Here is a 27358-nt window from a genome sequence, read left to right on the forward strand (position 1 = left end):
TATTCATCAGGGCCCTCTGGGCTGGGAATCATGTGGGTGTGAACTGGTGCCAGTCCTGACAAACGTGTATTTGATGCCGTGGACCCTGTGATTGGTCAAGCGGGAAACTCTAAGTGAGTTGCTTCCATGCTTCTGTTTAAAAGGACAAGTCCTTTTGTTATGATTTCTGGGGAGTAGATAATTAGAAACATTCAGCCGGATTCACAATCCCTGTTGACAAAGGTTTTGTGGAGTTCTCCAACAGCACAACTGGCACCACAGCTGGACTGCTGTGGGGCTAGCACCGTGGAGCACGATCGATCCCAATGGAAAATGGTGTCGGATTCGCCGGGGTCGGAATTGACACTCGAGAGGCTCCCAAGCTGCTGCCGAATGTACACACTTCACTCCCCACACTCATCCCAGTCAACAAGATGGCACTGGTTGCACTGGAGCGCGCCCATCCTGTTGATGGGTCAACTGGGCCCAGAGGGTACCAAGGGGGTTGCTTGGGTGGTACCCAAATGACGCATGGCGCTAAATTCACAGTGAGCATGCGCAGTGGCATGACTGCCTGGCAGGCTGCGGCAATGGTGTTCCATTCACCTTGTTTGGGAGATTTAGGAAAGTAAGTGTTTTATTTTATTGTTAAACATTATTTAACAATAATTGTAAGTTATTTATTTTATGATGTTATTTTAATCCTGTGTTAATAATAAAGTTTGTTTTAATATACTACATCCCTATTTGTGCGTGGATTCACTCTTGGAGCAAAGTGTCCTTTCCTCTCAGTCTTCCAAATTAAAAAATGTTGGGGTTTTTGTCCGGGAACCCAGAAAATGTTGGGGTCTGGATTGGATTGGTTTGTTTATTGTCACGTGCACCGAGGTACAGTGAAAAGTATTTTTCTGCGAGCAGCTCAACAGATCATTACGTACATGGGAAGAAAAGGGAATAAAAGAAAATACATAATAGGGCAACACAGCATATACAATGTAACTACATAAGCACTGGCATCGGATGAAGCATACAGGGTGTAGTGTTAATGAGGTCAGTCCATAAGAGGGTCATTTAGGAGTCTGGTGACAATGGGGAAGAAGCTGTTTTTGAGTCTGTTCGTACGTGTTCTCAGACTTCTGTACCTCCTGCCCGATGGAAGAAGTTGGAAGAGTGAGTAAGCAGGGTGGGAGGGATCTTTGATTATGCTGCCCGCTTTCCCCAGGCAGCGGGAGGTGTAGATGGAGTCAATGGATGGGAGGCAGGTTTGTGGATGGACTGGGCGGTGTTCACGACTCTCTGAAGTTTCTTGCGGTCCTGGGTCGAGCAGTTGCCATACCAGGCTGTGATGCAGCCCGATAGGATGCTTTCTATGGTGCATCTGTAAAAGTTGGTAAGGGTTAATGTGGATATGCCGAATTTCCTTAGTTTCCTGAGGAAGTATAGGCGCTGTTGCCGGGTCTGGTCCGGGATCGTAATGAACAGCTTTAAGCCCATCACAGTCCTACCACTCTTCAGTTATGAAGAAGTCATATGAACTCAAAACATGAACTCTGATTCTCTCTTCACACATGCGCAGCACGGTAGCACAGTGGTTAGCACAGCTGCTTCACAGTTTCCAGGGTCCCGGGTTCGATTCCTGGCTTGGGTCACTGTCTGTGCAGAGTTTGCATATTCTCTGTGTGCCTGTGTGGGTTTCCTCCGGGTGCTCCGGTTTCCTCCCACAGTCCAAAGATGTGCAGGTTAGGTGGATTGGTCATGCTAAATTACCCTTTGTGTCCAAAAAGGTTAGGTGGGGTTACAGGAAGAGGGTGGAGGTGTGGGCTTAAGTAAGGTGCTCTTTCCAAGGGCCGGTGCAGACTCGATGGGCCAAATTGCCTCCTTCTGCACTGTAACTTCTATGATTCTATTATGCTGTCAGACGTGCTGAGATTTTCCAGCACTTTTTGTTCTGCTCCCAGCTCATCTCAGCCCCTTGACATAACTGAAGAGCTTTTTCCGTTACCATTCCAGCAAATCTCATCTGCACTCTCTTTCGCATCCTTTGCGGAGCTTTGCAAATCTGTAAAATGCGCCTCCGAATCCAAAAACAACAATGTTAAAGCATAGATGACAGCTCAGCAAGAATGACAAGCCACAGAGGATGTTTGTTTCCCTGGGAACAAGCTAAATTTGTTACTGACTTCTGCAAGAGGAAACTCAGAGGCAGCAAGATAATGCTTGAATGGCCTCACTTTGCCGAACTCTTGAAACCTGTTGAGTCGATGTTCTTTCATCGGAGCTGGGTAACGACAGAAATGTAATAGGCTTTAAGCAGCGAGAGGAGGGAGGATGCGATGGAAAAGAAGCCAAAAGGGAGATCTGCGATAGTGTGAGGGACAGGAAAGATAAAATAACATAAACGTTGGTGTTGCAGGACCAATAGGTGTAGGTAAGGGGAAGAGACATAAAGATGTGCCTGGAGGAGATGTAAATGGCAATATCATGGACAGCTGACGCTCAAAAGGGGAATAAAAGACAAGGGGAAAAGATAGAGAAAAAAAACAGAACCTATTTGGAAAACAGCTGTTCATCGTTCTGCCATCCGCAGCTCTATTGGACACATCTTTGGTTTGGTTATTTGTCCCATGAACTGATTCTTTCATGGGATTGTAGGCGTCGGTGGCAAGGCCATAATTTGTTGGCCATCCCTAATTGCCCTTGTGTCAAGTGGCTTGCCACACCGTTCCAGAGGGCAGTGGTACTAGGAACAGGCTGAAAAGGGGGAAAAACCACATAGGCCAGAAACTGCCAAATGAGGCCCTGGCTGGAATTGATGCTGGCCATCTGCAATTGCACTGCACTTATGTCAACACAGAGACGCATTACCACTATATTGTCTTTGTGATTGCCCACTCACAGTAGGTATCACGTTTACACAACACCATGGGCGTGACTCTCCGTCCCGCTGTACCAGGTTTCTGGTGTGGCCCGCCCCCCCAGATTCTCCATCTAGCCAGCCGGCCAATGGGGTTTCCCATTGTGGGCAGCCCCCACGCCTTCAGGAAACCCCTGGCTGCCGGCGCAATGGAGAATCTCGACAGCTGAGGACCCAGCCCCATGCTATGAATATGTAACTGGCTTCCAGACAGGAGGTGATTAACTTTGAAATGAAATGAAATGAAAATTGCTTATTGTCACAAGTAGGCTTCAAATGAAATTACTGTGAAAAGCCCCTAGTCGCCACATTCCGGCGCCTGTTCGGGGAGGCTGTTAAGGGAATTGAACCGTGCTGCTGGCCTGCCTTGGTCTGCTTTCAAAGCCAGCAATTTAGCCCTGTGCTAAACAGCCCCTTGCAGTACAACAGACTACAAAGAAGCCATCTGATTCTATAATGGGGTAATACTGGTCAGACAAGAGTGTTTCAGAGGACAATAGATCTTGATTGAAGGGACCCTAGGCTCAAGCTCAGAGAAGGCATCCACATCGGGGGAGGGGGGGGCATGTGTGGGGTGGGGGGGGGGGGGAGTTTTCCTTATGTCTGTGGATGGGGATTCCCTGGGGTGCATGTACATTGGGGGGGGGGTACTTTTTCCTTAATCCTATTATCCTGAGATAGGGGTGCCCTTCAAAAAGGGTGCCCTGATCTCTGGAAAGCTGTCGTTGCTGGAGGCTGCCAGCGTGATGTCGTGGGACCTCCAGAATTTTCTCCGATGAAGTGTGCTGCCTGCTGGCTCCACAGCTGACTTTTCCCACCTAGTTGACACTTAGTCCAAAAAAACCGGAAAATTCCTTCCATTATCTTTGCTTTTCTCTCCACAGATGTTGCCTGGCCTGCTGAGTATTTCTAGCATCTGCAATATTTTGCTTTTGTGTTGGTGTCCAAATCAATTGTTTGCTTGACCCAGCATTAACGACATAAGAAGTAGGCAGGGCGGCACAGTGGTTAGCGCTGCTGCCTCCCACGAGCCTCGGGTGACTGTGTGGAGTTTACACGGTCTCCGGTTTGCTCCCACAGTCCAAAGATGTGCAGGTGACGTGGATTGGCCGCGCTAAATTGTCCCTTAGCATTCAAAGGTGCGGTGCGGTTACTGGGTTACAGGGTTAGAGTGGGGCGTGGACCTAGGTAGGGGGCTCTTTCAGAGAGTCGGTGGAGACCCAATGAGCTGAACGGCTTCCTTCTGGACTGTAGTGATTCGATGATTCTGTGTAGACTGTACGACGCTTTGAGCCTGCTACGCAATTCAATATGATCATGGTTGATATTGGGACTTCAACTCCATTTTGCAGCCTACTCTCCGTATCCCTTAATTCCCTGAGACACTCAGTCCATCCCAGCCTTAAAGATATTCAATGATGGAGTATTCACAACCTTCTGGAGTAGAGAATTCCAAATATTCACAACTCTTTCAGTGAAGTAATTTCTCCTTATTTCAGTCTTCAATGATTGGCCCATTATCCTGATACTGTTGCCCCTGGTTTTCGATACCCCGTTTTTTAATCTTCCACGACCTGCAGAAACAATCTCTGAGTCCACCCTACCAAGCCCTTCAGAACTTTGTAGTTTTCAAAACGATTATCTCTCAGTCTTCTAAACACCAAAGAACATAAACCCAATTTTCTCAGCCTATCACAGGACAACCCCCTCTCCCAGGATCTAACCTGTTGAACCTTCACTGTACCACTGTCAATGCAAACATATCCTTTCTTGAATTTGGAGATGAAAACTGCACATAGTATTCCAGATGCAATCTCACCAAAACCCGGTACAAATGTGGCAAGTCATAGTTATTTCTGTACTCCAATCTCCTTGCAATAAGTTGACCATGGAAGAGCATCATGAAATTTTGCTCCAGGCCTATCTAATATGTGCTTTCCAAACAGGCGCTAAAAACTTGTCGGCGCCCATTTTTCCTGACCCACCAGCAGTGGGCAAACCTCAAGCTGTCCAATTAACTACCTAATTGTATCATTCAGCCAGGTAGGGCTCACACTGCTGGTTAAATGCTCCAAATGGGGCCTAGTGGAAAAGGTGATCGGCCCCTCTTAAAAAGGAGCATCAATGACTGAAAGGAAGTAAGTACGCTGATTTGAACAAAGCACATGGAACACCAGGGCTGACTGAGGGTGCCCAGATTCATAGAGGTGACACTGGAGACCTTCGTCATGGAGGTTGACAAGAGCACAGAGGTCATGTTTCGAGATGGAAGCCACAAAGCCATCAGGGGCCACACTCTGAAGGGAATGGGGACAGATGACCATGGAGGTCAACCCGAGTCTGGTTTCCACTGTGCCACAAGAATGTCAATGACCTCATCTGATTTGTCAAGGTCAGTTTTCCTGCCATGCCACCATCTGCCCCTCTGGCTATTAGCTCAGGCCTAATATTCAGGTACTCTACCCCAGCCATCTTCCAACGATGCCAGTGTCACACCCTCCTCTCACAGCTTCCACAAAGCTCCAGCTATTCAGCTATCGCAGGCAAATCGCTCAAAAGCAGGCTGCACAATCACCGATACCCTTCTCTCTCTGCTGCAGGACATGGTGACATAGAACATAGAAGAATACAGCACAGAACAGGCCCTTCGGCCCACGATGTTGTGCCCAACCTTTGTCCTATATTAATCATAGATTATCATAGAATTTACAGTGCAGAAGGAGGCCACCCGGCCCATCGAGTCTGCACCGGCTCCTGGAAAGAGCACCCTACCCAAGGTCAACACCTCCACCCTATCCCCACAACCCCACCCAACACTAAGGGCAATTTTGGACACTAAGGGCAATTTATCATGACCAATCCACCTAACCTGCACATCTTTGGACTGTGGGAGGAAACCGGAGCACCCGGAGGAAACCCACGCACGCACGGGGAGAACATGCAGACTCCGCACAGCCAGTGACCCAAGCCGGAATCGAACCTGCAGCGGAATGGAGCACAGCAGAAATAATAGGGGGCCAGACACCCCTGAGCACTACCAAGAGGGTTATGCTATGCATCATGAATCTTTCTGGGAGATAATCCGCAGTATTCAGCATGGCTGACAGCATCCAGCATGACTGTCTATTGCCACCTTATGCCACTTCTTAACCATCAGTTCACCTTCATCCTGCTATCCTGTTATACAACAACATCTGCTGATGTTGATCATTGAACCCTCTTTTTCCATTACCCTGTTGCCCACTTCCGTTGTCCTAACCTTGCCCATCTGATTTTGAGGTTTCAGATGCACGAGAGCTATGGCCTGCCCAGCCTCAGAGGGAAGTGAGAGAGGAACCCCACCCTAAATGAGGAAGAAACTCCCTCACTTGATCTGACAGTCACAGGAAGAAGCTCAGACACTGGCACCGTGGGAACTTTGGAGAACTGTATAGAGTGGAAATCTGCACAGTCACTCGACATCGGTGGAGTGCAGCGAGGCCAGCGGGAAAAGCTAGCTGGTGTGCCAGATCCCTGGAGGGCGAGACTGCAGACGTGTTCTGCTTAGGAGATGCAGATGAGAAGTTCGATAGGGTGGCTGACAGGAGAATGCTAATGAGCTTGCGCAGCGAGATCCTGGATTTCAGGACCTGCTAGATGAGTCAGGTGCGGGGGCCTTATCTGAGCAGCCACCCCTCTGGTCCTATCTCGGTGCGAATGACAAGTCTGCCTCAGGATGAAAACATCATGGCTGTTGCCAGGGTAACTGGTATTCATCGACATGATTGTGCACATGCTGACACAGCAGCTAAACACAGCCGGAATGGGAGCCTCATGGTTCCCATGGCTTTCTACATTGACATAGGGGGCCCTCATAACCAGGTGTACGCAATGATCACTCACACGGATGGAAAGCCCATTATTATGACAAAGAAATATGCCTGATCATCCCACTTAACTTAGCTTTGAGTAAATATGGTGACAATGCCTTGCTTTTTAATTCAAGTTTTCACAAAATATCAACAACAAAATGTAAAAGGAACCCAATAAAATTAAACACAAAAAACAAAACAACCCAGTGCCCCCCTCCCCTATACATAATATATTAACACCCTCCGAAACACATAGCAAACATAGCAAATATACACACCCCCTCAGATCCCCCAGTATAGACAAACAAAAATAAAATAGAACCCCCCCCCCCTCCCCCCCGGGTTGCTGCTGCTGCTGACCATTGTCTACCGTTCTGACGGGAAGTCCAAGAACGGTTGCCACCGCCTGATGAACCCTTGCATTGATCCCCTTAAGGCAAATTTCATCCTCTCCAATTTAATAAACTCCGCCATATCGTTGATCCAGGATTCCACGCTTGAGGGCCTCGCATCCTTCCACTGAAGAAGAATCCTTCGCGCGGCTACCAGGGACGCAAAGGCCAGAATACCGGTCTCTTTCGCCTCCTGCACTCCCGGCTCCTCTGCAACCCCAAATATTGCGAGCCCCCAGCCCGGTTTGACCCTGGATCCTACCACCCTCGACACCGTCCTCGCTATGCCCTTTCAAAATTCCTCCAGCGCTGGGCATGCCCAGAACATATGGGTGTGGTTTGCTGGGCTCCCTGAGCACCTAACACACCTGTCCTCACCCCCAAAAAACCGGCTCATCCTTGTCCCGGTCATGTGTGCCCAGTGCAGCACCTTAAACTGTATGAGGCTGAGCCTCGTGCACGAAGACAAAGAGTTCACCCTCCCTAGGGCATCTGCCCACGTCCCCTCCTCGATCTCCTCCCCCAACTCCTCCTCCCACTTACCTTTCGGCACCTCCACCGAGGCCTCCTCCTCCTCCTGCATCACCTGGTATATTGCCGAGATCTTCCCCGCTCTAACCCACGCCCCGAGAGCACCCTGTCCTGTACCGTACGTGGCGGCAGCAGCGGGAATTCCACCACTTGCCGCCTGGCAAATGCCCTTACCTGTAGATACCGAAAAGTGTTTCCCGGGGGGGGCCCGTACTTCTCCTCCAGCTCACCCAGGCTCGCGAACTTCCGATGCACAAACAGGTCCCCCAACCTTCTTATCCCTGCTTTGTGCCACCCCAAAAACCCTCCATCTATTCTCCCTGGGACAAACCGGTGGTCCCCCCGCATCGGGGTCCACACCAAGGCCCCCACTTCCCCCCTGTGCCGCCTCCATTGCCCCCAAATTTTGAGGGCAGCCGCCACCACCGGGCTTGTGTTATACCACATTGGAGGGAGCGGCAGTGGTGCCGTTGCCAGTGCCTCCAGACTCGTACCCTCATAAGATGCCGTCTCCAGCCTCTTCCATGCAGCCCCCTCCCCCTCCATCACCCACTTGCGCACCATCGCCGCATTGGCAGCCCAGTAGTACTCACAGAGGTTGGGCAGCGCCAGCCCCCCCCCCCCCCCCCCCCCCCCCCGTCCCTACTGCACTCCAGGAACACCCTTCTCACCCTCGGAGTCCCTCGCTCCCACACAAACCCCGTTATGCTCCTGTTGACCCGCCTAAAGAAGGCCTTCGTGATAAGAATGGGGTGGCACTGGAACAGGAACAAAATCCTTGGGAGCACCGTCATCTTGACTGACTGCACCCTACCCGCCAGGGACAGCGGCAACGCGTCCCACCTCTTAAACTCTTCCTCCATTTGCTCCACCAGCCTCGTGAAATTAAGTCTATGCAGGGCCCCCCAGCTCCTGGCCACCTGGACCCCCAAATACCTGAAGCTCCTCTCCGCCCTTTTTAGTGGGAGCTCGCCAATCCCCCTCTCCTGGTCCCCTGGGTGAACCACGAACAACTCGCTCTTCCCCATGTTGAGCTTGTACCCTGAGAAATCCCCGAACTCCCTGAGGATCCTCATTACCTCTGGCATTCCCCCCACCGGGTCCGCCACATATAGCAGCAAGTCGTCCGCATAGAGCGACACCCTATGCTCCTCCACACCCCACACCAACCCCTTCCAGTTCCTCGACTCTCTCAGTGCCATAGCCAGGGGTTCAATCGCCAGCGCGAAGAGCAGGGGGGAAAAGAGACACCCCTGCCTCGTCCCTCGATGCAATCGAAAGTACTCAGATCTCCTCTTGTTCGTGGCCACACTCGCCATCGGGACCTCGTACAACAGCCTAACCCACCTGATGAACCCCTCCCCAAACCCGAACCTCTTCAGCACCTCCCACAAGTGCCCCTACTCTACCCTATCGAAGGCTTTCTCAGTGTCCATCGCCGCCACTATCTCCGCCTCCCCCTCCCTCGCCGGCATCATAATAACGTTCAGGAGCCTCCGCACATTCGCGTTCAACTGCCTCCCCTTCACGAACCCCGTCTGGTCTTCGTGGATCACCTGCGGCACACAATCCTCAATTCTCGTGGCTAAGACCTTCGCCAGCACCTTGGCATCTACATTTAACAATGAAATCGGCCTGTAAGACAATGCCTTGCTTCACATACAGAGCCTCCATGTACTCCTGGATTTTTAGTGTTGGATGGTATACTGAGAGACATTTGCTAGATTGCCTAACTCAGTCTCGAATGATTTGGTCTCAGAAGTTTAATGCTGTGACCACTGGCAGTGCGATCTTCACTAATGTGTGAGAAACTTTGATTTGATTTGATTTATTGTCACATGTATTCGTATACAGTGAGAAGTATTGTTTCATGCATGCTGTACAAACAATGCATACCGTACATAGGGAAGGAACGGGGCTCAGTTTTGTGACCACTCCTTCTTAAATCAGGCAATGCACGTGTCTGAGGTAGATGTTGGAGGGGTGTTCCTGGTAAACCTTTGGTGAGCAGTGCCTTCTGTGGAGAGACTCTCTTTATCCTCTCTGTCGCGACCATGAGGACATAAGAAATAGGAACAGGAGTAGACAACACAACCCATCGACTCTGCTCCGTCATTCGTTTTGATCACGATTGATCGGGTGGCATGGTGGCACAGTGGTCAGCACTGCTGCCTCACAGCGCCAGGGACCCGCGTCCAATTCCGGCCTTCGGTGACTGACTGTGTGGAGTTTGCACTTTCTCCCCACAGCTGCGTTGGTTTCAATTTCTTCTTTATATGATTTTCACTAGAGGTCCTGGAGCTCTGTATACAGCTCACAGCGCTGTTTGTCCTGCCATGGACGCTCCTGAGCAGTTCTCTCCAGCATATTCAGTTTTGAGATCCTGGACTGTTTGTGTCTCTGGCTCTCTCTTCCTTATTATAAAATTACCCGTGTTCACCTCGTCACAGTCCTGTTACTCGTTTGCTGGCAGCTACAAAATGGAGGAATCTCTCCTCTGTGATTCTGCACCCAATGCACAGATGCACAGGGTGCAGAACATCAGTGTATGTGCCAGGCGCATGACCTGCTCTCTGCTGCCACTTCTGGCGGGAAGACTCCAGCGTTCGCATTTAAAGGCTAGTCACAGCCACCATTCTCAACCTAAAAGCAGGTCGCAGCAGGCATTCTTAAAGTCTGGTCGCGGCCATTGAGTGCTTCACTTGCAACCGGGAAAGCCGCAACCGATCGCTCCGCAACTCTCCCGACACCTTCAGTTTGAAATGCCCTGCTCTAGATTGCTAGGACAGTGGGCTGGAGGTTTTCCTGGAGCAGGATAGGAGATCTCAACCTCCATTGGTGCAAGCCATCAATGACCTTTGACTCTAGATCTACAGCACTCTGAAATGGCACTCTGTTCATGGGCAATAAATGCAGGCCCTGCCAGCGACGCCCACATCCAATGAATGAATAAAACAAAAAAAAGATAAATTATTGTTCCCTTTGAAATTTGGCATTCTTGGATCAGTCCTGATGTATGTAATTTCTTTTCAGCAGTCCTCTGTACTACCAACTGACTAAAGTTGCATATCCTCCAACTCACCAATCATAATGCAATGAGAATATGCCAATCGTATTTTAACTTTGAGCAGTTACAATAGTGCGTTGGCTTGAGAGTATGTTAGTTGTGACAAATTCCCCAACATGCAAAATTATCAGAAACCACAGGCATTTATTCTCTGGCAGTATTGCACCCGGCGCCAATTCCGGACCCTCTAAACAGGGTTCGTGCCAGGCGCTGAAATGATTGCGATGATCCTGATCCGTGACACCCAACACGATCTGGATCATGCCCCTGCCGGGCATGATGCAATCAGCATATTTAAATGAGTCTTAAAACTTATTTAAATATGTGTAGCCTAGTCGAGGCTGGAGTCTCCCGGCTCCCGGGATTCACTGGCCCCACCGGTGCAGTGTGAGGCCGGCGCGAATCAACACTGGTCTCCGTCAATGGGGACCATGCATGATGGCCATGCCAGGGGGGCTCGGAGATCATTGGGGCGCCCGGCTGGTTGGGGACAAGGCAGTGCTAGGATGCCATGTTGGCAGTGCCAGGTGGTGTGGCCTATCGGGGCCATGGCGGGGAGCCTGAAGGGGTGTATGAAGGGTGGGTATGAAGGGGGCTGGCTGAAAGGGGGAGGTGGGCTTAAAGTTTGGCAGCCCTCAGTGACCCCATAGCCGGGTATGCTCACTTGGGGTGGGGGGGTGCGGTGGGGGGGGGGGGGGGGGGGGGGGGGGGGGGAACACACCTTCATCTTCACTTTGGGATCCGGGTACCCTTTATAACGAATGCCCCGATCTCCGAGGAACCGGTCTTGCTGGCATCTTTGGTTCCCCACTCCAGAAATAATGATAAATGTGGGACTTTCCAGTGAGAAACTTCCCAAGCTCCAAAAAATTGACTACGTGTGGGTGAATACCGGTCTCGATCACACCCAAACACCCGATGGGAATCACCCCGCCAAACCCACCCAAAATAACACAAGTCATCTTTTGGGAGCGTTTCGCCCCACAGCTTTTAAAGAGCTGCCCTACCTTGTGCATATTAGCTTCTGAGAAAGGCTATTTACCGATGGCGAAGATCTGAGTGCCAAGACACCACGTCAGCAAACACCATTGGTCAGTGTTATATTTAGAACATTTCCTTCTCTTTGTCACTGAATGGATGGGGAAAGAAAACATCACAAAGCTTCCCTTGCAAAGTTTACCAATGACAACCAAAGGTTCATGATTACAGATTTCACTCTGCCAGCGCTACAAATCTGATCAGAAAACTGAAGGAAACTATCAGAAAATATGTATCCTGAAAAATTGGAGGATGGGACAATGTTGACTTAAATCCCATTGATATTAAAATGATGTTTAAATGTCCAGAAACCCATGGTTAATTCTACATAAAATGTGATGCTGAGTGTAATGCTGTCATAAATATTATTGACAAAAAGTGACGAGAAGCATTGAAAATATTTTAAATTTTGAAACCTCTTGCAATACATGACAGATCATGCTTCGTTCACCGAGAGAATAGACAAAAGATGTTTTGAACTGATCCCTTCTTCAGAACACAATGATTTGCATTCCTGTCACAACCTCAGGATGTGTCAGACAGCAAAGTACAGTTGTAGTATAGACACTGTTCTTTTTTTAAATTGTTCCAATTAAGGGGAAATTTAGCGTGGCTAATCCATCTACCCTGCACATCTTTTGGGTTGTGGAGGTGAGACCCACGCAGACACGGGGAGTCCGTGCAAACTCCATACGGACAGCGACCCGACGCTGGGGTTGAACCCGGGTCCTCGGCAGCGTGAGACAGCAGTACTAACCACTGCAACACCGTGTAGACACTGTTCTAATGTGGGAAATTCAGCAGCCAATTTGCGCATAGCAAGCTTCCACAAACAGCAATATGATAATGGACGACACGGTGGCAAGCACTGCTCTCCCAGTGCCAGGGACCAAGGTGCAATTCCAACCTGGAGTGGCAGTCTGTGTGGAGTTTGCACCTTCTCGCCGTATTTGCGTGGGTTTCCCACAGGTGCTCCAATTTCCTCCCACAGTCTAAAGATGTGCAGGTTAGGTGGACTGGCTATGATCAATGCACGGGGTTGTGGAAGGGAGTGGGCCTGGGGAGGGTGCTCTTTTGGAGGGTCGGTGCAGACTCGATGAGTTGAATGGCCTCCTTCTGCAATGTAGGGACTCTACATATTCTAAATCATCTGTTTTTTTTAACAATGTGATGTCGGTTGAAGGATAAATATTGGTCAGGATAAAGGTAAGGGGATGGATTCTCCGCTGTCGAGATTTCATAGATTTCATAGAATTTACAGTGCAGAAGGAGGCCATTCAGCCCATCGAGTCTGCACCGGCTCTTGGAAAGAGCACCCTACCCAAGGTCCACACCTCCACCCTATCCCCATAACCCAGTAACCCCAGCCAACACCAAGGGCAATTTGGACATTAAGGGCAATTTATCATTGGCCAATCCACCTAACCTGCACATCTTTGGACTGTGGGAGGAAACCGGAGCACCCGGAGGAAACCCACGCACACACGGGGAAAATGTGCAGACTCCGCACAGACAGTGACCCAAGCCGGAATCGAACCTGAGACCCTGGAGCTGTGAAGCAATTGTGCTATCCACAATGCTACAGTGCTGCCCTGTTCTCTGTTGTGCTGGCAGCGCACCCACGCTGGGGGATTTCCTGACCGCGTGGGGCGGCCCACAATGCAAAACCCCGGCCGGGATTCTCCAAAATCCCGGTCAAGTGTTGACGCCGGCGTAAACACCCGAGTGTTTCATGCCGGCGTCAACAGGTTTCTTGGCCCAGCGATTCAGTGGGCCACAGGGTGCCAGCATGGCCGCGGAGTGCTGCGCGCTGCTCCAGCGGCGATATGTGGCCCTGCACTGCTGATGCGGGTCTGCGCATGCGCGTGGTGGCCTTTTCCGCCCCAGTGCATGCGCGTGGTGGCAGTTTCCGCCCCGGCGCATGCGCGTGGTGGCCATTTCCGCCCTGGCGCATGTGCGTGGTGGCCATTTCCGCGCTGGCGCATGGTGGCCGTTTCCGCGCCAGCGCCACGCAACATAGCGGAGCCACACAGCAGGCCCCCGCGGAAGGAGGTGGGCCCCCTTCAGAATGCGCACGCCCCCCCGGTCGGTAGCCCCAATCGCGGGCCTGGTCGTCGTGCAGGCTCCCCCGGAGTCTGATCCACCGCATCTCACACCAGGACAGCCACCGCGGCAGCGGCTCCGAGCTCCCGCCGGGTGGTGCGGTAGAAAACTAGTGCGGCGGGACGGAGAATCCCGCCCCAGAACTCTCCACCCCTTCTTTAATACAGTGCCTTGGGCGCTTTATGTCCATCTGCAAAGGCAGATGGGGCCTTGTTTTAATACCTCATCCAACAGCCGTGCTCGAACCACTGGAGTGGGCTTTCAATCTTATGACTCCGAGGCAAGTGTGTTAGTAACTAAGCTGACACGGGCTGTTTAGCACAAGGCTAAATCACTGGCTTTGAAAGCAGACCAAGGCAGGCCAGCAGCACGGTTCAATTCCCGTAACAGCCTCCCCGAACAGGCGCTGGAATGTGGCGACTAGGAGCTTTTCACAGTAACTTAATTTGAAGCCTACTTGTGATAATAAGCGATTTATTTCACTGAAGCCAAAGATTTGAATACAATTTGCCTCACAACAGAGCTACTGGTGATTGCAACCAGCTTTTTGGTATCTCAGAGTCAAGACACTTGGGGGGAGTCCTTCTAACCCGGTGCTATTGGGAAGGAGCCTGCAACACGGCTGCTCTCCACGTTTTTTTCCAGAGCTTTTTAAAATTATTTGATTTCAGACGGTCTTTGTTTCCTTGAGTAGCTCTCTCGCCATCTTAAGAGACTCACACATGCTTTTAATTTATTTTGATTAACCTGTAACCATTTTCTTTCAAGTAATGGATCAATCAATTCTATTCACTTTGGACTGAATTTTTCTCAAGATTCGGAGGCCCCGTTCAGTGCACAAGCGGCCAGGCTGAATTATTTTTGAGGAAATCCAGTTTCCCCCCAGCATTCCTCAACCTGCGCTATTTTCCTTTGATTAGGAATACCTTTTGCGCAGAACAAACACCCACTCCCTGTTGATGTTGGGTTCCCCATTTTAAATGGAGGACAAAAGTCAGATATCCTCCAGCACACCATTTGCGCCTGGCGCTGGAGAGTTTTTGAAGCCGATTAAAGGCACGCCAGATTTGAGAGTTCATTAAGAAAATACAAAGCCTGCTGAGGAGTCAGAACCTTTCTGAAAGGCAGCTGTAAAATCTTTTCACACCTCACATGTTATTAGTTGCTATATTGTAATGTAGAATTCTTATTCATGCAGTGCTTCATCATAAGGGATCACTCCTTTAAAAGTACCTCGATCCTCATTGAAGTACTTTTCTGATGGAGAAAGTGCAAATAGCGCAGGAAACAAAAATGTTACAGGACATCCTGCCAATGTGCGCTGCCACCTTTTGTACTGTGATTTAAATTGAGCGATAGCTATGGCTGTTTAAAACAAAAGTGCTTTTGACACTTGGAAAATTAAATCTAACCAACTGCTCCTCTCCATGATTGGCAGGCTCTCTGCTTTGAAATGAGCACCTTTTGTACTTTCCATCTCAGAGAGTACTCTACCATTTAGACAGCTGTTGCCATTGTGAGGGGTGATGTTTAGGAGGACTTTATACAATCTAGGAGCTATGCTGTTGTCAACGGGAAGCAAGGCAGGTCTTCTGACCAACCCACCTCCACACCTGCACTGGTTCGCAGCTCGCAAACTGTCATAATATGCACATCAGTATATGATGGTGCAGAGACACACACTGACTGACACACTGCAAGACTAATCAACACACACAACACAGCCGCCAATCGCCAGTTAGGGCACGGTCACGAGAAAGACAGAGGGCACTAGTTTTCCCGCTCATTCGGGATGCAGCCTCTGAGACAGACAGAGTCCGCAGTCAGTAGCACAAACCTCCACCATGTGCTAGCAGTGTAGGCTGGTCAGGTTAGGCATAGGTCTTCAGTCAATATTACAACATTGACTGACAACAAAGTGTCGACCCACAGTGCAAGTATGTTTAACAGCTCTTAGTTAAATAAAATAGAGTTGTACTATTACAAGTGTTGGTAGCCTGTCTATGTTACTGCTGAGGTAAATGCAGTCTCCACAGATCCAGAGTACCCAACACATCACAAACAGCACCGTGAAATGGCCCAACTCAATAAATGCCCTGCCAAGCGGAAAGTCCAGCCTGAATTCATCTCTGTGCAATATCTTTTAATTTTTAGGCTTCACCCAATTCCATTGAATCTTTTTGCCTGAATTTCGGTCTTTGATGCTGTGGAACTCAGTCTTGAACATTACATAATTTTTTGTCTCCACCTTGATGCTTATTTTTCAGACAGGTTCCATCTTAAAACCTGGTTTCTAAGGTTTCACAGTGGGAGCAAAGGTTCTGCTCCTCCTGTGCTTCACGAATACAAATCAGAAAGTCTGCATGCACTCAACCTGCACTTATCGAAGCAGAGAGCTTTGAATGCTCTGAAAAAAAGAATCCATAGAATCCCTACAATGCAGAAAACAGTCATTTGGCTCATCGAGTCTGTACCGACCCTCTGAAAGAGCACCCTACCGAAGCCCACTCCCCCCGCCCTATCCCTGTAACCCCACCTAACCTCTACATCCTTGGACTGTGGGAGGAAACCCACGCAGACACTGGGAGAAAGTGCAAACTCCAAACAAACAGTCACCCAAGGCCAGAATTGAACCCGGGTCCCTGGCGCTGTGAGGCAGCAGTGTTAATTACTGTGCCCGCCCTCCCCCAGTGATAAGCTACCTAATAAATTCCACGCCAGTTCTTGCATCCTGCAATCATCCATTAAAATGAATAGGAAATCGCAGGTTGGGGATGGGGGGGGGGGGGGGGGGGGGAAGAGAACCATAATTTGGGATTTTTACCCAAACGTCACTCCACTTGCAACCAATGCAATTGAAAATGAAATGAAAATGAAAATCGCTTATTGTCAAAAGTAGGCTTCAATTAAGTTACTGTGAAAAGCCCCTAGTCGCCACATTCCAGCACCTGTTCGGGGAGGCTGGTATGGGAATTGAACCGTGCTGCTGGCCTGCCTTGGTCTGCTTTAAAAGTCAGCGATTTAGCCCAGTGTGCTAAACCAGCCCCTCTTTTCCCCTGGACGAACAACTCTTCACTCAATGACAAAGTACACCATTCTTTGTAACGTTTCAGCAGAATTGTGTTCCTGTTCAATAAACTGCTTCGACAGTGGCATTTCCGTTGTGAGAGAAACGTCAGAGATGCTTTCTTACCTGCTAAAGATGATATGTTCACAATAACTCCTCCTTTTCCACCATTCTCTCGGCTCATGTATTCCAGAGCTATGTATGTTCCTCTTATCACCGAGGTCTGGCATTTAGAAAGTACAACTTATTTTAAATCTGCTCAGTTACCTGCTGATAAAGTGCAAGTCTGGCTCAGGTAGTCAGTGATGAGATGGATTCCCCCATTAACCTTTGATGTAGACAATTAATTCCGAACAGTGACACGTGTGACCCTGCTGGAATCAGGTGTGGGGAATATGGTTCATAGGATGGCATGATTTATTTTCCCTAAGCAGGGATGGGACACTTCAGTAATGGGAGAAAATCGAGTAGAATGCCTTGGAGCAGGGAAACCTGAGGGGTTTTTAATCAATGTTCAAGATTCAGAGAAGTCTTGAGGATAAAGAGAGTTGGTTTGTATTGACAGGTAAATTGGCAGATTGGAGATAATTCACACAAGGAAAGCCAGGCATGAGATGTGTGTGTGTATGTTGGGATTTCAGCTGTAAGGGCCCTTCCTGTTTATTCTCTAATTTCCCCTTTCTTTTATTTTGCTGTTGGGATTTTTGATCCATGGATAATTAATGGACTTGTACCTTTATGTCAAGTAGCAGAATTCAGAGGTTACCTGGGGAGAATACTAATTCCTGCTGGTTTGAACAGGAGGCTTCCGAATTGTTGGCACCAAAGAGAGAGAGAGAGAGAGAGAGAGTGAGAGAGAGATATGGTGAGAGTCAGGTTGATTGATTGGCAGGTGGCCAATGAATGGGCCCAAAAGGTTGTACTCTGCCCTGTAACAGCCAGTACAGGCTGCAAACAAAGACCAGAACCTGCTACTCTCTCTCCAGAAAGGCTGTGACTGCTGTCGTTCTGAAGTTGCAGAGAATCTGGATGAATTAAACTACAGAGAAGACCATTACAGGCCACAGACAGAGACTTTAACTTGTAAGTTTTCTGTGAAGGAATGTGTGCTAAAAACCATCAACTAAAACAAACATTTGTTTTCCTTTTGCTTTTTATTTCAACCCTTTCCACCCCTCTGTGTCTGTCTGTCTTGTGTGTGTGTGTAAAAAAGGGTGGAGGTGGCAAGTTAAAGTGGAGAGTTTGGAATTAGTTTATAGTTAACCAGTTGTATTTGCTGCATATTTCATTGTAGTTCTTGTTATAAATAAACAGTAATTGTGTTTAAACTTACAAACCTGGTGACTGCAATTATTGGGCAGCCAAGGATCAAAGACTTTGAGTATTTGTTTTTAAGTATTATTAGTGAATGATTCCGGGTCACGTGGGGCTGGAATTGACTGAGCGTTAACCCAGGGTATCGTCGTACCGCCCGTACTATTCAGCGTATTTTGCATCTCAAATGAGTTCAAATTTTGCTCTGTCTTTATTTTGGCGTTGCTTTTCTGTTTATTTAAGATGTTTTCTAATTATCATCATACTACTAGCTGTTGCCGAGATGCCAACTTTTTACAATGACAGCAATACTGTGGACTCAAGTCCTATGTGGCAACAGCTCGCTGCAAACATAAGATTCTCGACAGTTTGTGTCATGCACAATTCCACTCGAGCCAGGCTTAAAATCATAGAATCCCGACAGCACAGAAGAAGGCCATTTGGTCCATCGAGTCTGCACTGACCCTCTGAAAGAGGTCCCTTTCCCACCCTATCCCCACCTAGGGGCAATTTCGTCAGGCCTATCCACCTAACCTGTACATCTTTGGACTGTGGGAAGAAACCGGTGCACCCAGAGAAAACACACACAGACACAAAAATAATGTGCAAACTCCACACAGACACCCAAGGTTGGAACTGTACCCGGTCTCTAGCGCTGTGAGGCAGCAGAGCTAACCACTTAAAACGTGGAGAGACAAAGGGTCATAGATCATAGAATTTACAGTGCAAAAGGAGGCCATTCAGCCCATCGTGTCTGCATCGGCCCTTGGAAAGAGCACCCAACTTAAACCCACATCTCCACCCTACCCAGTAACCTCACCTAACCTTTTTAGACACCAAGGGCAATTCAGCATGGCCAATCCACCTAACCTGCACATCTTTGGATTGTGGGAGGAAACCGGAGCACCCGGAGGAAACCCACGCACACACGGGGAGAGAGTGCAAATTCCACACAGTCAGTACGCAAGCCAAGAATTGAACATGGGATCCTTGAGCTGTGAAGCAACTATACTAACCACTGTGCTACCGTGACCTTTTCATCAAAAATGTACTAGGTTTGAACCAAGGGTGGGTCAGTGAAAGGGTGGGAAACTGGAAAGGTTGAATAACAGGAGCGTTAGTATTCCAGGGACCAAAGGGTAGATGTAAGCACATCTTCTGTTTCTTTCCTTGTTCCGACACCCATAATTTTGACCTCGGAAGACATCATTTCTGTAATTTAATCTCTCCTGCCTTCCACTTTAATCACAGACCTTTGTTTTGCCCATTGTCCCACCGAGCAAATACCCATTACATCTCCAATTTGTCCCAGTTCTGATGAAAGGCCATAGACCTGAAACGTGAACAGATGCATTTAAGAGCCGTGAGGTGATGATGCAGCTGTACAAAACTTTGGTAAGGCCACATTTGGAGTACTGTGTACAGTTCTGGTCGCCTCATTTTAGGAAGGATGTGGAAGCTTTGGAAAAGGTGCAAAGAAGATTTACCAGGATGTTGCCTGGAATGGAGAGTAGGTCTTACGAGGAAAGGTTGAGGGTGCTAGGCCTTTTCTCATTAGAACGGAGAAGGATGAGGGGCGACTTGATAGAGGTTTATAAGATGATCAGGGGAATAGATAGAGTAGACAGTCAGAGACTTTTTCCCCGGGTGGAACAAACCATTACAAGGGGACATAAATTTAAGGTGAAAGGTGGAAGATATAGGAGGGATAGCAGAGGTAGGTTCTTTACCCAGAGAGTAGTGGGGGCATGGAATGCACTGCCTGTGGAAGTAGTTGAGTCGGAAACATTAGGGACCTTCAAGCAGCTATTGGATAGGTACATGGATTACGGTAAAATGATATAGTGTAGATTTATTTGTTCTTAAGGGCAGCATGGTAGCATTGTGGATAGCACAATTGCTTCACAGCTCCAAGATCCCAGGTTCGATTCCGGCTTGGGTCACTGTCTGTGCGGAGTCTGCACATCCTCCCCGTGTCTGCGTGGGTTTCCTCCGGGTGCTCCGGTTTCCTCCCACATTCCAAAGATGTGCAGGTTAGGTGAATTGGCCAATGATAAATTGCCCTTAATGTCCAAAATTGCCCTTGGTGTTGGGTGGAGGTGTTGAGTTTGGGTAGGGTGCTCTTTCCACTCAAGGGGCCAAATGGCCTCCTTCTGCACTGTAAATTCAATGATAATCTATGATTAATCTAGGACAAAGGTTCGGCACAACATTGTGGGCCGAAGGGCCTGTTCTGTGCTGTATTTTCTATGTTCTATGCACTGTTCACCTCTCTTCGCAGACCTGCTGAGTATTTCCTGCACTTTCTGTTTATCTTTCAGGTTTGCAGCATCCCCATGATTTCGCTTTTCGAGACTTAAAATGTGCCAGCTGGGCCTTTTTGGAAGGGTGATTTAAAACCTCAGAGAGTGTTTATGCAATGCCGGGACCACAAAGCCAACTGCACTTCTCACAACGCTTAAATGTATCTGTCTGCAATTGCAGCTTGTGAGCATGAGTGAGTACTGCCCTTCCTGGGTGACCAAAATTCAGCACGCAATAAGGCAAAGCACCAGGGGAGGGAGGAATCAGCCCCAGTAAATATCACAGGGGCTTAGCAGCTATATAGCAGAGGTAACTCTGGACACAGTTAACAAAACAGTGGCATGAAAGCACCAATTTTCAAACGAGAATTAACTGATCCTGAACTTTGCTTGAGGTGTAAATTTGTTGCACGTTGATAAAATACTTTTTTAAAGAATTGATTTCTGGGCTGTGGCTCATCTGGATTCTCTGGCTCATCTCAAGTTGCCCTTGAGCTGCCTTCTTGAGCTGCTGCAGTCCCTGTGGTATAGGTACACTCACAATACTTCTACGGAGAGAGTTCTAGGATTTTGACCCAGTGACAGTGAAAGAACGGTAATATATTTCTAAATCAGGATGGTGAGTGTCTTGGCGGGGAACTTGTGGGTTGTGGTGTTCCCTTGTGTCAACTGCCCTTGTCCTTCTAGACGGTAGCGATTGTGGATTTGGAAGACACTGCCTGAAGGAATCTTGGTGAGTTCCTGCAGTGCATCTTGCAGATGATACACACGGCTGCTGCTGTTCGTTGGTAGTGGAGGGAGTGAATGTTTGTGGAATGGCTCCCAATCAAGCAGGCTGCTTTTTCCTGGAGTGAGTTGAGCTTCTTGAGTATTGGGGTTGCACTTATCCAGGCAAGTAGAGAGTATTCCATTACACTCCTGACTTGTGCCTCGCAGATGGCGTACAGGCTTTGGGGAATCAGGAGGTGAGTTATTTGCCACAGGATTCCTAGCCTTTGACCTGCTCTGGTAGCCATAGTATTTATATGGCTAGTCCAGTTCAGTTTTTGGTCAATAGTAAGCCTGAGGATGTTGACTGTGGGGGATTCAGCGATGGCAATGACGTTGAATATTATTGCCTCGTACTTGTGTGGCATGAGTGTTTCTTGCCACTGGTCAGCCCAAGCCTGGATATTATACTCTGAATTATCAATCACACAGCATGGAGAGTAGCCAACATTAATTTAGTGGCGTCGTTCCCAAAAAAACCTGCCTTGAAATTCAGCACCAGCTTGAATTATGAGGACTGAAATTTACTCTCAGTCATAAATAATAAGAGAATTATCCATTTAAACGAGTCCACAACATACCCCAAAACAACAGGATACGGGACTAAAAATACAATCACTGCAATTTAGAAGCCATTATGAGGACTTAGAAAGTAAAGATTGGTTTCTGCTTTATCAACCAGGGATAATGATAACTGTGAGCTCACAAGTGTACTCAAGACCTATCTTTTCTTACCAAATTGACGGTGATTGTTTGCTCCCATTTGTTCTCATTGTTTATGCCAGCATTGTTACACACTATATCCAAACTTCCAAAGAAATCCATCGTCTTCTTAAAGGCACCTAAACGCAAGACAGAAATCACAGAATAGTACAACACAGGAGTATGTGCCAGCGTTTTCAACACGCAATCCTGTACATCCCACTGCCCCCACTCTCCTGCCCTTTCCCCCTATCACTGCACTGTATTTATCAATTGGCATGTGAAAGTTACTACTGTACTTAATTTGTCTCCACCACATGATCAAGCAGTGCATTCCAAATCCTACACAATTTGTTGTGTCAAACAGATTTTCCTCACATTGGGCAAAAAGCCAGGAAGATCCCAGTGTCGCCTCATTTTTGAGGGAGGCTCACCACCCTTGGTGCCAGGCACTTAACTAGATAGCAGCAGGCCTTGTCCCCATGATGAAAGACCCCAGGGGGGGTGCCAGCAAATCAGAGGCGGGGTGCTCTCCATTGTCTGGCCGCGCTACTGGGCAAGCAGCACTGCGATAATGATCAGATAATATATTTTTGTGATGTTGTTAATTGAGGGATAAATATTGGCCAGGACTCTACGGATAACTCCCCAGCTCTTCTGCAAAATAACGTCTGGTCTGAGGGGGCAGGTGGCCCACGGTTTAATTTCTCATCCAAATGACAACACCCTTTGTGCCGCATTCATAGAATTTACAGTGCAGAAGGAGGCCATTCGGCCCATCGATCTGCACTGGCTCTTGGAAAGAGCACCCTACTTAAGTCCACGCATCCACCCTATCCCCGTAGCCCAGTAACCCCACATAATCATTTTAGACACGAAGGGCAATTTATCATGGCCAATCCACCTAACCTGCACATCTTCGGGCTGTGGGAGGAAACCGCAGCTCCCGGAGGAAACCCACGCAGACACGGGGACAATGTGCAGATTCCGCACAGACAGTGACCCAAGACCGGAATCGAACCAGGGACCCTGGAGCTGTGAAGCAACTGTGCTAACCACTGTGCTACCATGCCGCCGCATTGTAACATCAGCTTTGATATTTGTGCTCAAGCCTTGACGTGGTGTTTCAACCCAGAACATTGCAACTCAGATGCAAGCGCACTCCAAATCAGCCAGAGCTGACACCTCAGTCATTTTAAATGGATGGAAATAAAGAGGGAATCCTTAGAAATGAATGTTTCACATCCATGAGATTACATTTGGTCGATGTACTGATATCTTGGATGTGTGTGTGTGTGTGTGTATATTTGAAATTTAGCAAAGGATATGTTAATGACATACTGAATCAGTACACAATTATAAATCCAACACACTGCGGAGGATCATATTAAAATCTGCACACTGCTTTAAGAGGCCAACCATGTCCTGATCCACTTACATTTTAATTGTTCCTCTGATCCCACGTTGCATGTGATGAACAAACTGTTAGCAGCCCCAAATTCCTCATCCAATGCCTTCTTGCAGTCTTCCCCGATACTTCTATTCAAATCCACAAGAGCCACCTAGTCATAGAAAGGTATGTAGCAGCGAGGTGAGAACAAGGGCAGGGGGGCGAGGAGCAAGGGTGAGGAGGGAGGAGAAGTGGGGGGAAGGAGGGAGGGGTGATGGGGAGGAGGGAGTTAGAAGTAGTGGGAGGGGCAGTGAGTGAGGTGGGCACCAGAGAGGTGCGCGGGGAAAGGGCATGAGACGAGTGTGATGGGGGTGTGAGGGGGTATATGGGGTGAGAGGGGCATGAGGGGGTGGAGTGGTGTGAGGGGGAGGGGGTTGTGAGGGGGAGGGGGGTAGAGGGTTGTGAGGGGGAGGGGGGTAGAGGGTTGTGAGGGGGAGGGGGGTAGAGGGTTGTGAGGGGGAGGGGGCAGAGGGTTGTGAGGGGGAGGGGGTTGTGAGGGGGAGGGGGTTGTGAGGGGGAGGGGGGCAGAGGGTTGTGAGGGGGAGGGGGGTAGAGGGTTGTGAGGGGGAGGGGGTTGTGAGGGGGAGGGGGTAGAGGGTTGTGAGGGGGAGGGGGTAGAGGGTTGTGAGGGGGAGGTGGCCAGAGGGTTGTGAGGGGAGGGGGGCAGAGGGTTGTGAGGGGGAGGGGGTTATGAGGGGGAGGGGGTAGAGGGTTGTGAGGGGGAGGGGGTAGAGGGTTGTGAGGGGGAGGGGGTTGTGAGGGGGAAGGGGTAGAGTGTTGTGAGGGGGACGGGGGCAGAGGGTTGTGAGGGGGAGGAGGTAGAGGGTTGTGAGGGGGAGGGGGTAGAGCGTTGTGAGGGGGAGGGGGTTGTGAGGGGGAGGGGGTAGAGGGTTGTGAGGGGGAGGGGGTAGAGGGTTGTGAGGGGGAGGAAGTAGAGGGTTGTGAGGGGGCAGAGGGTTGTGAGGGGGAGGGGGTAGAGGGTTGTGAGGGGGAGGGGGCAGAGGGTTGTGAGGGGGCAGAGGGTTGTGAGGGGGAGGGGGTAGAGGGTTGTTAGGGGGAGAGGGTTGTGAGGTGGCAGAGGGTTGTGTGGGGGAGAGGGGTGTGAGGGGGAAAGGGGGTTTTGATGGAGGGGTGTGAGGGGGATTAGAGGCAGGGAGGTTTGAGGCAGGGAGGGAGTGGGAGTGAGGGGAAGCAGGGAGTGAGGGAGCAGTAAGAGGGAATGAGGGGGGAATAAGGGGGAGTGAGGGGGATTAAGGGGGAGCGAGGGGGAAGACAGAGGGTTTCAGGTGAGGGGGTGGGGAAGAGGGGCAGCGAGGTGGGAATAAGGGGGAGCAAGGGGGGAATAAGGGGGAGCGAGGGGGGAATGAGGGGGAGCGAGGGGGGATAAGGGGGAGTGAGGGGGATAAAGGGGAGTGAGGGGTGAATAAGTTGGAGCGAGTGGGAATAAAGGGAAGCGAGGGGGGAATAAGCGAGACCGAGGGCCGAATAAGGTGGAGCGAGGGGGGAATATGTGGGAGCGAGGGGGGATTAAGCGAGACCGAGGGGAATAAGAGGGAGCGAGGGGGGAATAAGGGGGAGTGAGGGGGAATAAAGGGGAGCGAGGGGGAATAAAGGGGAGCGAGGGGGAATAAGGAGGAGTGAGGGGGGAAGAAGGGGGAGCGAGTGCGGAATAAGGGAGACCGAGGGCGGAATAAGGGGGAGTGAGGGGGTATATGTGGGAGAGAGTGGGAATAAGGGAGAGCGAGGGGGAAATAAGGGGGAGCGAGGGGGGAATAAGGGAGAGCAAGGGGGGAATAATGGGGAGCGAGGGGGGAATAAGGGGGAGCGAGGGGGGAATAAGGGGGAGCGAGGGGGAATAAGGGGGAGCGAGCATGGAATAAGAGGGAGCGAGGGCAGAATAAGGGGGAGCGAGGGCGGAATAAGGGGGAGCGAGAGGAAATAAGGGGGAGTGAGGGGGGAATAAGGGAGAGCGAGGGGGAATAAGGGGGAGTGAGGGGGAATAAGGGGGAGCGAGGGGGGAATAAGGAGGAACGAGGGGGTATAAGGGGGAGTGAGCGTGGAATAAGGGGGAGCGAAGGCAGAATAAGGGAGAGCGAGGGCGGAATAAGGGGGAGCGAGGGAAAATAAGGGGGAGCAAGGGGGGAATAAGGGAGAGGGAGGGGGAATAAGGGGGAGCGAGGGAAAATAAGGGGGAGCAAGGGGGGAATAAGGGAGAGCGAGGGGGAATAAGGGGGAGCGAGGGGTAATAAAGGGGAGCGAGTGCGGAATAAGGGGGAGCGAGGGCAGAAAAGGGGGGAGCAAGGGAGAATAAGGGAGTGCGAGGGGGAATAAGGGGGAGTGAAGGGGGAATAAGGGGGAGCGAGGGGGGAATAAGGGAGAGTGAGGGTCGAATTAGGGGGAGCAATGGCAGAATAAGGGGGAGCGAGGGGGGAATAATGGGGAGCGAGGGGTGAATAAGGGGGAGCGAGAAGGGAATAAGGGGGAGCATGTGGGGAATAAGGGGGAATAAGGGGGAGTGAGGGGATTCAGGGGAGGGGGTGTTGGGGCGAGAGAGTGAGAAAGTGGGGAGTAAGGCAGGTGGGAGGAGTGAAGGGAGAGTGGAGTAGGGGTGAGGAGGGTTAGTGAAGGGGATGGGGGGGGGGTGAGAGAGGAATGAGGGTGAGAGGGGAATGAGGGTGAGAGGAATGAGGGTGAGTGAAGGGGAGTGAAGGGGATGGGGTGAGAGGAATGAGGGTGAAAGAGGAATGAGGGTGAGAGGGGAATGAGGGTGAGGGGAATGAGGGTGAGTGAAGGGGAGTGAAGGGGATGGGGTGAGAGGAATGAGGGTGAAAGAGGAATGAGGGTGAGGGGAATGAGGGTGAGGGGAATGAGGGTGAGTGAAAGAGATGGGGAATGACGGGGAGTGAAGGGGATGGGGAGGTGAGGGTGAGAGGGGGGAGTGAGGGGGAGAGGGGAGTGAGGAGCAGGAGAGGGGTGATCGCGAAAACGGGAGAGAAAATTGTTTTTAAAAATGACATTTAACAAGACAGTGCATTAATCTCGGCTTCTTTCAGTTTCAGGTTGTTTGTACCTTTGCGCCGTGTCTGAGGAGAGCTTCAGTGAACGACCTGCCGATGCCCTGAGCCGCTCCTGTCACCAGGGCCACTTTGCCAGTCAGGTCCATCTGGGTGTCCCCGGGATCTGCGGGCTCCTCCCGCCTGCCTTCCATCCAGACCCAGCAGAGACTGAGCAGCGCAGCGCCCAGCTTCCCGTGGCAGCGAGCGAGGGAGCCAGTCACTGTGCAAACTTCAGCAACTTCTTTCCCTCTCTGTCGCGCAGTGTTTGCTCTCCTCAGCTTCCCTTATTGTTTGCATCACGTGCAGTGCAAACAATTGATCAGTGAATGAGGTAACAGGCAGCGTGAATGTCACTACCCAGCCCTCCAAAATCACTGCTCCCTCCCTCCACTGTGCAACATGGACCCCGTTCACCATGCACCATCCCCTTTTTCTCTCCATCTGTGTCAGCCAGCCGCGAGTGAAATAGTCAACCGTGCAGCAACTTAATAAAACTGCAGTAATGACATTTAAGCGAGCTCGTCCAAAATCTGATTAAAAAGAGCGATGTTAAGACACGCAAGCTGGAGAGTTCTGTCACTGTGAGGAACTCCATTCACCAACATCTCTGGCTATAAAGGGTGTGCATGTTCTTCCAGCATATTCTCTTCTGGCACCCTTTTAAAAAATATTTTAGGGACGAGTGTTGCTGGCAAGGCCAACATTAATTGCCCATCCCTAATTGCCCCTGAGAAGATGGTGCTGAAGGAGGAACAGTAAGAAGTCTTACAACACCAGTCGAACAGGTTTGTTTGGAGTCACTGGGCTGGATTTTCCGGTTGCC

General features: G+C 49.9%; 1 protein-coding gene across 2 annotated transcripts in view; it reads right to left on the minus strand.

Moving 5' to 3' along the window:
- hpgd (15-hydroxyprostaglandin dehydrogenase) overlaps window positions 1-26850 on the minus strand; it is a 146533-nt gene extending 119683 nt beyond the window's left edge. Inside the window, exons 1-5 of one of the 2 annotated variants that reach the window (XM_072515778.1) lie at window positions 26550-26850; window positions 23468-23591; window positions 22063-22169; window positions 17069-17165; window positions 834-1357 (exon numbers count right to left, since the gene is read on the minus strand). In XM_072515778.1, coding sequence (XP_072371879.1) covers window positions 1347-1357; window positions 17069-17165; window positions 22063-22169; window positions 23468-23591; window positions 26550-26687 — 477 coding nt within the window. In that variant the 5' untranslated portion in view covers window positions 26688-26850 and the 3' untranslated portion in view covers window positions 834-1346. Of the gene's footprint in view, window positions 1-833; window positions 1358-17068; window positions 17166-22062; window positions 22170-23467; window positions 23592-26549 lie in introns of those variants that run through there. The other variant, XM_072515777.1, reaches the window with a different exon arrangement.
- Window positions 26851-27358: the final 508 nt, after the last annotated feature.

Source organism: Scyliorhinus torazame, chromosome 9 (genome assembly GCF_047496885.1).
Source record: "Scyliorhinus torazame isolate Kashiwa2021f chromosome 9, sScyTor2.1, whole genome shotgun sequence".
NCBI lineage: Eukaryota > Metazoa > Chordata > Chondrichthyes > Carcharhiniformes > Scyliorhinidae > Scyliorhinus > Scyliorhinus torazame.